Source organism: Peromyscus maniculatus, chromosome 16 (assembly GCF_049852395.1).
Source record: "Peromyscus maniculatus bairdii isolate BWxNUB_F1_BW_parent chromosome 16, HU_Pman_BW_mat_3.1, whole genome shotgun sequence".
In the NCBI taxonomy this organism is placed as follows: domain Eukaryota; kingdom Metazoa; phylum Chordata; class Mammalia; order Rodentia; family Cricetidae; genus Peromyscus; species Peromyscus maniculatus.
Window position 1 is genome coordinate 39,865,149 of NC_134867.1, and position 13,372 is coordinate 39,878,520.

Consider the following 13,372-nt stretch of genomic DNA (forward strand, 5'->3'; position numbering starts at 1 on the left):
TTAATCATTGGAGTCTTGTCCAGTATTTACTTCCCATCAGAGAGCTTAAATAGTCAGTGATTTTATCAGCCTAGAGACAAAAGGGCACCAAGTAGTGTATATGCTGCACCAAAACAAACATTTCACTTGAAAACAATGTGCTTTATCTGCCCAGCTAATGTCTGTGGGCCGGCTTCTACCAGAAAAGGGCAGGGCAGCCCCTGTTCTGCTGTGGTGAACTTTTGAGTCCAGGACAAGGATGCAAGGGAGGAGCAGGCTTCTCACAATATTGCACAGTCAGGAAACCTGGAGAAACACACACTTTGCCTCTCATAACTCACTGTTTCTGGTGGAGCTTGAGTGGAGATAAGTGTTGCCATTCTGGAAGTGTGCATACTGAAATATTCACATGGCTGCTATTACAAGTATTTCTTTTCCTGTTGCAGAGGATTGAGGGAAATAATACAAGTATTTCTTCTGTTATTAAAAATCTATTTGCAATTTGAAGATAAATTATAGTCTGATGGCATACTGCTTCGTTTGTTTTCTCAGTGTATTTAGCTTGTAAGACTTACCACATCTCATGATATTTTTAAAATGCATTTTAGAGTACCAACATTTTTAAAATTAGTGTGTGTGTGTGTGTGTGTGTGTGTGTGTGTGTGTGTGTGTGTGTGTGTTTTAACTTTCCCAGCTCCTGTTTCCATCAAGGTTGAGAAAACGGAAGCTTCAGAAGTGGGGTCATCTCAGTGCATAGGAAGCCAAGGCAGGAGGATCAGGAATTTAAGTCTAGCATTAGATGCACGAGCCAGCTCAGGGCTACCCTGGGCTACACGAAACCTTGTCTCAAAACACTGAAGGGACACACGAAAGTAGAAGAGGGAAGATACTAGAAGCTGTCCTTCTCCATGTTTAGCAAATCCCTTCCCAGTTGGCCACTACCCCACTTACTGAATTACAATCTTCACTTAATTTACCCAGGGTGTCTCAGGTATGCTCTTGAGATGGTTTTTGGTGGTTGCTTGTTTGTTTCTGTGTTTTATTTAGGGCTTTTAGTTGTTTTTACAATTGTAGGAACTTCTACCATGTATTTTGTTTTGTTTTTTGTTTTTTTTTTTTAATAAATTCACAGACCCCTGATAGATAATTCCTGTAGTTATGGTAGCTGTGACCAGGTTTAGAACTCAGAGGCCTTGAAGGCATGTTTCCTTGCATACTGAGCGCATCTGAATCGACTTTGTTCAAGTCTCAGCCTCCTCACACTTGTAGCCCATTTTGATGGCTCCGTACACACGTCCTTCTTAGGCATTTCATTCCACTCTTGGTGTCACGCAGCATAACCTCAGTTGGCTCACAGCAGCAATAACAGAAATTGTATTCTGGGAACCTGTTTCTTTCTATTATCTTTGAAAACTTCTAATATAGGAAGCCAATTGTTGCAGTTTATATAAAGATGATTTAGCTTACCCAATCTACTGAAATAACTATAAATCCACAGCTCAGAGAGCTGGGTATCTAGAATATATGAGCTGACCACTCAAGATCCTTTGGGTGATGCCATTGACTGGCAAGAGGCAGCTGGCGACACATCTCTATGTACTGAAGAGGTCTTAATATATTTTTCATTATGTAAACATAGTTTGGTCTATAATTTCCCAAAGGAGAGTTTCCCAAAGTGATCGATGAGCAATGTGCTTGTAGGTCCAGGGCCTGATGATATGTTCCTTTCCTGGGGGCTGCTAGAAAACTTAGCCTCCTGAAGTGCCTCCCTGTCAAGCACATATGACTTCATGGGATGAATTGTTATTTATTAATCTCATTGAAAGTTCCAACTTACTTTCCTAGCTTTAGTTTTCCCTTAACTCATTTTTGTCATACTAAATGCATATTTTAGAAAACATTAGGAGTGTTTGGAACACTGTGGATATATGCAAAATCATCTGATTATTGTCTCAAAGAATGCAAATCAATGTGTAACTAGTTTTTAAAAACAAAACTGTACAATTGCAAGTTTACTTTTGCTTATATAAACATCATTAAGATTCAGAAAATTTCATCTTGGTACAGTTCACTGTCTAGGAACAAGTATGCAGAAGCAAGAAAACTACCATTAGCATTTCTGAGGTCTGTGGCTTGTACCCTCAATTTATTTTGAAAAGGCACCTTTTCAAAAGTAAAATTTTCTCCCTAAATATCCTGTAGCTCTCAGTAATCAGATAAATGAGCTATTTGTTCAGTGTCTCTCTGGTCCCCACACAGGAGATTATCCATAGCAACAGTCCTTTTCAAAACTTAATAGTGACAGCGCTGTGTTTATTAGGGAAATAATACCACCAGGTTAAACAAACCGTGACTGTTGGTTCTGTATGTTTGCTCTCTTTCAGAGGGGCCAGCCCAGCCTTCAGTGTGTTCCATGTACATCATTAGATGGGCTGAATTAGGAGATGATTCCTAGGATTCTGAATGTGCTGTTTTTATAACATGTTTAGAATAAACAGAAAGATGTTAAGCAGATAAAGCTGTAGAAAGCTCAAGTACTATTTTATGTATTGAAAATAGAGCAGATTTTCTGAACAACAGAAATCAGAGCTGTATTATGGTAAATATTGTCATTCTCAGTTTATAAAGGAGAAGTAGAATATAAAATACTGGCTTGACTCTAGAAATGGCATTGATGGGGAATCTCTAAGAAAGGCTACGCCTGGAAAGAGTTTCAGCATTTACAGTGGTGTTCACAAGAGAACAGATTCATTTTAAAGAAACCGAATTACTGTTGAAGTGTAAATTAAACCTAAGTGCTTTTCATGCTACTTGTTAAGAAATGAAATAGAATTTAAAAATCACAGAATGGTAAGCGTTCATCTGATCCAATACTCTTGCTTTCCAGACATGATTGCTTTTAGAAATCCCCATGAAAGAAAGCAGTGTCTCATTCCAAATGGCCTTGTAGAGTTTAACAGTTTATTTTCTAAACAAAACCTTTTCTGAGCTTCCATTTCACAAGCTATCAAAATGAGAACACAGTAATGTTTTAAAAACTTGGCAGATTGGTAATCCATTTTGTTCTTTGATCTAATAGAATGCAATACATGCTTTCCTTATTAGATATTTTATGTAAATCCATAGTGGGGCCTGCATTTATGAATTAGTTGAGCCTGTTGTGATAAAAATCTTTTCTATGTCATATATCTACTTGTTAATAGAAGTGTTTTAGACTTGCGTTTTCTTTTTCTCTCCTCTCTCTTTTCATTGTCACAGATTCTGGAATTTTTCAAAGCCTGATCCGCTTCTGGAAACAGTGGAACACCACACAGAGTTTACCTGTGGCCTAGATCTCAGTCTCCAGAGCCCCACTGAGGTAATGGGTACAATTGCAGGGTTTTTCACAATTAGCAAGTGGCTCTCCATGTGGAACATGTGGCCCTCAGGGTGTCTCCATGTGGAACACTTGACCCTCAAGGTGTCTCCACATGGAACATGTGGTCCTTAGGGTGGCTCCATGTGGAACATGTGGTCCTTAGGGTGCACTCACTCAATTAACCTGATCTTTGCCTGTGAGTGAGTGCCAAAAGGACAAGGAATAGAGTGTGCAGAAAAGAGACTCAAAGCCTTCCTCTTAAACGTTTGCCAAGCGGTTTTGGAGTGTTTTGTCATCGTTGAATTGTCATAGGTAGTCCGTCTTGTTTGTCATTGATGATCTTAGATAATAAAATGTGGGCAGGGAACGTTTGACTTCCTTGACAGGAAAAGGGCCCCCCCCCCCAATGCCGTGTCTAGGGCGCCTCTCCCTGAGGCAGGAGGAGAGGGGAAAGAAGAAAGGCAGTGCTCTGTCCCAGAGCTTGGCAGGAGTCAGGAGCTTGTAGCCTGGCCTCAGCACCGGGCAGTCAGGTGACTGGCAGATTGTTTCTCCCCGGACCGGCACCCTCATCTCCACACTCCAGGCCCAATGGGAGGCTTCAGGTGGACAGCAAGGTAGAAGAGAATTTCTGTTCTGTCCTCTTGAGAACTTGGGGTATGTCTTCAGAGTTCGTTAAAAATCATATTGTTTTCGTGTGAGAAATTGTAAAGTCAAGTTGGGATCGCCATCACACAGGAACGCCATCACGTGCTGAGTGATACAAAGCTTGATAGCACAGGCTGTGAAGGGCATAAATGAGAAACGGTGATGTGTGGGTGGGGCTCAAGGCTAGGGGAAGAGTTTGCCTTTGTGCTAAATTTTCAAGTTAAAAAGAAAATCCCACTTGTCACTACTGTATACCCACCTTGAAGTAAGCACACAGCCTTATTTTATTTTAGGAACTTAATGACATGATTCTAAGTTGAAAATAGTCCCAATAAACTTTTAAACATTTAAGTTACCACTAAAAATAATTGTTTTAAACTGACTTAATAACCTATCAAAAAAAAAAAAGAAAGAAAATGGAATGGAATTGTCTTTAGTGTAAATATAATATGTCTTAAGTGACCTAGCTCCTTTTCTGAGAAACATTTATTAATGCTATTTTTAAAGAAGATAATTGCAGTTACTTGCTATTCTAATTTTGAAAAGGCTGTAATGTACCACTGAAACAAAGCAACACCAAAGGATCAGGTCCAAATGTACATGGAGTATCCATTGTTACAGCTTTGTTACCTGTTCTCCGTGAGACCCAGCCAGGACTGGGGGGCACCTGCGGCTCCTATGTCCTTCATTGTGGTGGTTCCTTCCACCTGCCTGAAAAATAGCCAGTGTTTCCTGGAGCTCCCATAGACCGGGTTATTAAAAGGGCGTGACGAGAGGTTTATTAACCAACCACAACAATAAGAGATGATATTGCAAAGCCATCTATTTGTCTATAGCCTGGCAATTGATGTGTGTCAGTAACCTTTGATTGACCAAATTCCATTTATATGAAGAAAGTGTAGTTGCTGTTCGAGAGCAGCCAGGAGTGGAGAAGCAGAGATCTTTAACTTGTAACCCACAGTTCAGATGTGCCAGACATGAGAAATGAGTGCCTGCTCGCTCTCTCTCTCTCTCTCTCTCTCTCTCTCTCTCTCTCTCTCTCTCTCTCTCTCTCTCTCTGTGTGTGTGTGTGTGTGTGTGTGTGTGTGTGTGTCCGTCCGTGTCCTCTCTCTTTCATTTTAACAGTTCTCTTGCTGGTTAAACTATTCTACAGTTAATGGCTTAAAATAATTGTTCTATTTGCTCCCAGGTTTGTGAGTCAGCAATTTGAGCCCATCAGTTCTTGTGCTGGTCTCACCTAGGGCTCTCCCATGGTTCCTGACAGCTGGCAGCTTAGGTAGAGCAGGGTGACCTGTGGTGACCTGATTCAAAACTGTCTGTCTGGTAATGCCAGTTGCCATCTGGGCCATGAGTCCTTTGTAGAAGCCCAGCTTCATCTAGCCATAGTGTGCTTCCAAGACAGCAAGGGCAAAAGCTGCAAGGCATCTTGGGACTAGTCTTGGAAATCACATACCACTGTCTATGACTCGAGCTTCGAGGAGCTGGGACAAATTTGTAGTTATATAGAGTTTGCCACGTTCACCATTGTTGATAATTTTGATGTCTCTTAATTGTCCTCCTTATAATGTGTGGCCAAATTCATTGGTTGCAAGTCAGTGCAATTTTATCCTTTGTTCATATTTTATTCTCTTAGAAAAGGCCTCTCACCTCTTAGAGCCTTCCCTAGCTCCTCACACCCCCTGTCGTGTGATCTGAGGCTCACTGACTGCTCCCAGGACTGTGTGAGTCACAGCTATAATCCTTGTTCCTTTTAGTGTCTCCATTCTTAAAGATCTGAAAACCGCTCCAAAGGCGTTCGTTCTTACACCACCTTTCTTCTCAGCCGAGTGTAAGATCTTCTCTTTAAAGGCTAACACCTGACAAATAAGTGTCTACGGTCGTTCTTTAAGGACAATTGCTGAGACACACTCTGTGTCTTCCCTTGTTAGCCAGCTTCGTTACCTTCACTTAAGACATTCTTTCTTTGATGGTTTCCTGCCTGATCATGAGTCACACAGCCCTTGCATTTTCCCTTTCTTCCTTTAGCCTTATTCTGTCTAAAGGGGAGAGCCTTTTCTGTTGTTAGGTCTGTGATAGTTGGCCTGTAATATGCCCACTTATATAACTGAAATTCCTTTTATATATTAATTTATCTTTAGAACTCCTGACTTGGTGCTCTGCGGCATCAGGCCGGATCTTTTGGAAGCTCATTGATACTCTGACAGAGTGTAGGCCAGGTAGATTTAGGTAACTTTACACATTCCTTCCACAGTTCTTTCTCTCAGCAGGATATTTTAACATGGGCATTATTAGTTCATTTTAATAAAAATTGACTATTTTCTCATGATGAAAGTCAGCCAGTTACATTGGAAGATTGTCTGTGATCTTTAGAAAGAACTGCTAAATAAATATTGGTGTTTCAGTCATTAAAAAAGAGATTTAAACTTTTAATTTGAGTATAGGCATTCTAGCTTAAAAAATACACTTGTAACTTACAAGCATGAGGTCCAGGATTCAATTCTTCAAACCAACAAGCAAACACGTTAAAAACAACCTAGGTGTTTGTGATTCACGCCTGTAATATCAGCACTCCAGAGGCACAGAATCAGGAGGTTTGCTGCAAATATAAGACCAGTCCATATTACATCATGAGACTCTATCTCAAAGTCAGAGAACTACTAAAATGGAAAACATGCTCACCCAAGAAAAAGAGGAAGTATCAGAGTTACTACCAGATCCTCTACGATTGGAGTGTGGATACCAAGGTAAGGGTTGTTCCTTGAACTTGGAGACCCATGTCTTCCTCTGAGTTATATTGGACAAATGTCAGATGCCTCCCATAGCTTGTCACTTCCTTCTTCGCTTACCAGGATCTTCTGCTGGCCATACTTAGCTCTGTAGTCTGTTACCTAGTCAAGCTTTTGCCACCTTCCTGGAACTCCCCAGTTTGGACAGCTTGAGGTAGCTGATGTTCTAGCCGGTGACTGTGTTCTGAGTGAGTTGAGAGTATGGGAAGCAGATAGCATAGATCTGTCCTGTTCAACCTGTCTCCATAGTTCAAAATCCAGGAGGCATTAAACACCTGGCTGGAGCTAAGAGGCTGTGGATGTCAAGTAGCCTGCCAGAGCTGACAAGTTCTCCATCTATATAGTGGTGACAAATGTGCTGGATAGGTGGCCCCAGAGTTTGTTAAACATCTGGTTAGTTTGTGTCAACTTGACACAAGATAGACTCATCTGGAAGGAAGCTCTGTTGAGAAAATGCCTCAGTCAGATTGTCTGTAGGGCATCTTTTGGATTAATGATTGATGTGACAGGGCCCAGCCCACTGTGGGCAGTGCCATCCCTAGTCAGGTGGTTCTGGGGGATATAAGAAAGCAGGCGGAGTAAGCCACAGGGAGCCAGCTAGCAAGCAGCCTTTGTCTGTGACCTCTCAGTTCCTTCCTCCAGGTTCCTGCCTTTGGTTCCTGCCCTGACTTCATGCTAGACTACAAACCGTAAGCTAAAATAAACCCTTTCCTCCCTGGAGTCGCTTTTGGTCAGTGTTTTATTGCAGTAATAGAAGGCAGGACAATGCACCAGCTGATCTTGGCCTCTCCCCATCGGGGAGCTGGGCAACAGCAGCCTGTACTACTTCTTGCTGGTGTCCTTCAGCTTCTCACCCCTTCAGCTCTTCTGACACTCCTACTCTGATGTCGGATGCTCTTGTTCTTTTTGGATAGTCTGGTTTCCATTATCCTGCCTCTTCTCCCTCACTGTGTCTCGGGGAAGGCAGCTTCTAATCTCCACCTTTCTCTACATCTTCCTGTTAGTTCTCCTCATTCTCGCTAAGGAGGCCATATGTCATGCAGATAATTACAGTAGATTGAGCAAGTTTCCCAAGGGCAAAAGTAATTGCCCACAAAATTGAGAGAAAATAGTATAGTGATAAATAGGACATGGAAAGCTTGTCAGTAAAGTAAATCTCTTTATGAATCCTTGGTGATTCTTTATTACATGAATGACCGCATCAGCTTATCTGAGATGAATTGCTGTATCAGTGGCCCGTGCAAACATTTTTAGTAATTAATAAAATCAAAGTCATAAGTCACCTCCTAATGTTCACATTTGCAGTCTGCTCTTTTCAATGTAGTTTCATTTTCTACAAGCCGAGTCAATCCATAGCACCATTAGAATTAAATGTGAACTCTGGTTTTAATTACTGTTTTATTTATTTATTTTGTTATCTATATGTATGGATGTTTTGCCTGCATGTATGTCCTGTACACCACATGTGTGCATGGTGCCCACAGAAGCCAGAAGAGGGTGTCTGATCACGTGAGACTGGGGGTGAGCTGCTTCGTGGTGCTGGGGACTGAACCTGGATCCTCTGGAAGAATAGCCAAGCTGCTAGCTGATGGGCCATTGCACCAGCCCCTGTTCCCTGATGTCTTATTGGACACACCAAAGATCAGTGTTTGTCGTAAACTCTTCATTGAACACATTTGCTTCATTCAGATCTTTGGGTCTGTGGAGCATGTTACCTAGTAGATGGCACACAGGAAGTGATGCAGTAGTCACCAATATCATTGATCTCAAGCATTCTATCTGTAGTAATGTTTTGATGTATATGCCATAGCTATACTTAGGTAGTTTTTGTTTTTGTTTTTTTGTTTGTTTGTTTGGTTTTTTTTTTTTTTTTTTTTTGGTTTTTCGAGACAAGGTTTCTCTGTGTAGCTTTGCGCCTTTTCTTGGAACTCACTTGGTATTCCAGGCTGGCCTCGAACTCACAGAGATCTGCCTGCCTCTGCCTCCCGAGTGCTGGGATTAAAGGCGTGTACCACCACTGCCTGGCCTTACTTAGCTAGTTTTGATAAAGAATTCATTTCTATTGGTTTTTTAAGATTTATTTATTTATTTATTTATTTATTTATTTATTTATTTATTTATTTATTTATTTATTTATTTATTATGAACACAGAAGAGGGTGCCAGATCTCATTACAGATGGTCGTGAGCCACCATGTGGGTGCTGGGAATTGAACTCAGGACCTCTGGAAGAGCAGTCAGTGTTCTTAACCTTCTGAGCCGTCTCTCAGCCCTTCAGTTTTTAAATAATGCTTCATTGTGTGTTCTAAGGAAATTGATCATTTAGTACAATAATGGATATTTCTTACTTTTATATCATAACATATTTTTTAAATTAGAAAGGCCTATTTTAATGCATAAAAGTAAAGATGAGATAATTAAATGGAACTTACATAGCATAGACCATAAATCTTTTAAATTATTTTCACTACCTTGGAAGGTTGCAGGTTCTGAAAATAATGAAAATGAGTTGATTCTCTTTAATTTTACATTAAGTACGTTAAGTAGCAGAAGTGTAACATTTTAACAGATCACCATTTTACCTCTAATGGTGATAATATCAGTTCTGAGTTCTTTTGTATTTGGAGCTCAGGTTAAAAGAAATCTGCAAGCGCTAAGGGGTGAGTGAAGGAATACATTTCCACTTGAGCCCTTGGGTGGCGGCTGTGGAGCCTCAGGGCCCTTGCCCTTCAGCGTGCACATGCACACTTGGCCTGGAAGGACAGTGGGTCTAGTGGAGACATGCCTTGGCAGCCAGCCCTCAAGAAACCCTGGAGCATAGTCAAGAAAAAGAAAAGGTCTCATGTCCAAAAGTTAAGGTTTTCATTGGAAAATTATTTGCTGACTCGGAGCTGGAGGTTTGGCTCTTCCTTCAATCTTCTTTACCCCCTGCCCAGACATTTCCCTTTTCCCTCTGTCCCTGGCCCAGCAGACACCTGCACATGCTTTCAGGCTAATCCTCCATGTTAAGTACAACTTAGATAGTTTCCGTCTATATATGAATGCTGTCCTGTAGCGTACATCCGTGTTCTTGGCTGGCACAGAGCACACTGCAAGTCTCGTGATGTACTCACCTCTGTCTGAAGCCGATATTTCCTCTAAAGCAGATTTTGCTTTTTGTTAGTTTGGAATTTGCTAAATCATTATACATTTTATTTGGCACTGTGGGCTAATATACAAATCACCACAGGCCAGTTAGAACCCAACAGAGTACATGTATTATTATATAATAAACCTCAAATAAGATAAATAAAAACATTAACTTGTTTTAATTTAATTTATTGTTAGTAACAATTGTTATTATAGCTTAACTAGTTGGTAGCGCCTCCCCATGTCTTTGAGTACTGATTCTGGGTTTAGCTTCTGCAGAACAGGAGGAAGAAACATAGGCCTTGGATTAGGGGTGCTTCGGGGAGGACTGGGGGGTTGTTTAAAGACAGTTCATGCTTTATCTTTTTTGCCCCCTTTTCTAAGACAGAGTCTGGCTGTACTGTGCCAGAATACTATCAGATTCACAGTCCTTCTACCACTGGGGTTACAGTTCTCTTCCTTATCAAACTTAGATTTTAAATGAAATTATTGCATACATTGTTTTCCATTACATCAGAGACATCCGTTGCTAACCTTTTCATCAAGGAAAGAAGAGATTCTTTCCTAAGTATATATTAAATAATTCTGACAACATTTGAAGTTGTTGGGGAGGGGCTATATACTTTAACAATTGGTTTTGTTTTGTGTGAAACAGGGTCTTATGTAGCCTGAGAATGGGCTTTAACTCAGTATGTAGCTGAGGATGACCTTGAACTCCTGATCTCCTGCCTCTACCTCCTGAGGGCTGAGAGGTGTCATTATAGACATGAGCTGATGCCTAGTCCCCAAATTTGAGTTTCTTTTAGTCAACAAGAAAAAGTTTCTACAAATAAAGTTCTCCCAAAAATACTGTCTTACTTAAGTGCCAAAAACCCAGTTAAGAAAAGTGTTATACACTGTGCCCTGTGTCTGAGGGTTTTCAGTCCCAGCTGCATATTAGACAGTTCTGTAGAGGACTTTACCACACAGCTGGAGAATGGTCTTCATTTACAGTTTTGAGGTCAGGAGCTGAGAATCTGGAAATCACTGATCCCTGCATCCTGAGGTGCATGCTCCATGTTTCACTTCCTGATTGAAACCTACTGAGGACTTCGGTTTGAAGACCCTCAGCTGTGTGTCAGCCCTAAGTGATGCTGATCCCAGGACCACGCTTGGAGAACAAGGCCGGGGGAATGGGGCCAGCTCTAAGACCCCATCTGGTGCAGACCTGTGCAGGTCCTATGCGCACTGCCTCAATCTCAGGCGAGTTCTTGTATGCACCAGCCCTGATGTGTCTGGAAGGCCTTGATTCCCGTGGGTGTCCTCCATCCCCTCTGGTTTTTAGACTCTTCCCTTCCCTTCTGCAGAGTTCCCTGAGCCCTGAGGGGAGGGATTTGATCCCTTGTAGGACTCAGTGTTCTAAGATCTCTTGTAGTAGAATATTTTAAGATGTGGTACTTTTGTTTATGTTGCATTTCTTTAACTCTGTGAAGCTGTGTTACTTTGCCTGTCTAAAACAACTGATGATCTAATAAAGAACTGAACAGTCAATAGCGAAGCCGGAGAAAGGATAGGCAGACCTGGCAGGCAGAGTATATATAGAAAGAGAAAACTGGGAGGAGAGGTCAAAGATCTAGCAGCCAGAGAAGGAGGAGGACTCCAGGGTCCAGCCACCCAGCTACATGGCTTTGCCATGGAGTAAGAGTAAGATTTACAGAAGTAAGAGAATAAGGAAATACCCCGAGGCAAAAGGTAGATAGAATAAGTTAAGGAAAGCTGGCTAGAAACTAAGCCAAGCTAAGGCCGGGCATTCATAATTAAGAATAAGCCTCCGTGAGTGATTTATTTGGGAGCTGGGTGGTGAGCCCCCCGCCCCCCAAAATCAACAATCTCCCACTCTCTGCATAATGTCCGGCTGTGGATCTCTGCATTTGTTCCCATTTGCTGTAGGAGGAAGTTTCTCTGATGATGGCTGAGCAAGACACTGATCTACAAGCATAGAATGTCATTAGGAGTCTTTTTATTGCTCTGTTCCTGTAACAGAACAATAGTATTTTGTTTCCCCTGGCCTATCTAGTCTCAGGTTCTTGGCCACCCAAGCAGAGTGGGTATGGGGGTCCATCTTATGAAATGGGCCTGAAATCAGATGTTGGTAGGTTACTCGCACATGCTTTCTGCTGCTGTTGACCAACATACCTTACAGACAGGTCACTCTTCTAGACAGAAAGGTTTGTAGCTATGTCGGTATTGGTGTTTCTCTTTCAGGAGTGTGCAGAGGACCTGCCTATACCAACGATGCTAGAATGTAGGGGTGAAGGCTCTAGGCAGGCACCAGCCTGACTTCTCCATGTTGAGTGAGTTGTGAAGGTGTTGTCTCCAGCAATAAGGCCTGGCTGTCAGTTTGTGGAGAGCTACCAGTAGCTTTGGCTATAGTCTAGGTTGTTTGGGGGTTTCCTGGGATGCTTTTGGCCAAGGACTCAATTAGATTTTACTCATTCCTGATACTGGAAGCTTCATTTGGTCAGGAGAGATGTCCAGTTGAGGCTGTGTTCTCCCTGTTATTTGGCAGTTTCATTTAGATTGCTTCCATGTATGTGTATATATTATCGGAAGTTCTACTGTTACTAGTTTGCACACCTCTCCTCCCTTCAGTAATGGTTTTCACTTTAGAAGTCTCTGTTTGTCTTTTTGTCAGCCTTTATTATGAGCAGTTTAAAAATACCCTGTATGTTGGCCACAGCTGGGTGCTGTGAGATACTGAGATCACCCTCTGTTGACTGCAGTCCTGGGGTAAAGGGAAGCAGTCTTCCTTCCAGCAGCCATCCGGGTAGTGATGCTAACTCCTGAGAGGCTCCACGAGGACCACGTGTTTGATACCTTTGCTTACCAAGAGGCCACTACTGTACCATCCATGGAGACTCAGGGGCTTGTCTTTTTCAGTAAAATACTGGAGTTTTAAACCTCATTTTAATTATAAACATGTTTCAATTTGTAGAACTTAGTAAATGGTTTAACTGATAGAGGAATGCCGTAATTATTTGCATTAATTTGAATGACTATATAATCCCTTATCATTAAAGTTTTTGTCTTTCTTGTACACTATTCAGATATAGTCTTAAGAACATTTGCTCATTCAGTGGCCCTAACATTTGTTAATTATTATGAATCGTGACTAAGTAAGAAATTGGATTGGAGAGAAATGAATTAGGATTCAGGAACATAATTTATAGATACTTTGTATTCAAATCCTAGGTCTCATTTCTTTGAATCTTTTTTTGTGTGTGTGATATAGTTGGTGTTTCCCTGACAGTCCCAACATTTGAAAAACATATACCTAGGAGTAAATTAATATTTGTGCCCTACAGTGTCAAATCTGACTTTTAAGGTTAAGCAAGTAATGCTTGACAATTTGTCTCTTTTGAGGGACTGTTTTTAGCAGAGTGTTTGAAGTGCTGCTTTCAGCTCTGCCCTTCAGTTGGGGTGTCATGACTCGGTGA

The 13,372-nt window shown here is 41.4% G+C and overlaps 1 protein-coding gene across 1 annotated transcript in view; it reads left to right on the plus strand.

Moving 5' to 3' along the window:
* Positions 1-13,372, plus strand: part of Pex7 (peroxisomal biogenesis factor 7) — a 64,840-nt gene that overhangs the window by 50,494 nt on the left and 974 nt on the right. Inside the window, exon 9 of the mRNA XM_006986107.4 lies at positions 3,238-3,337. Coding sequence (XP_006986169.1) covers positions 3,238-3,337 — 100 coding nt within the window. The remainder of the gene's footprint in view (positions 1-3,237; positions 3,338-13,372) is intronic.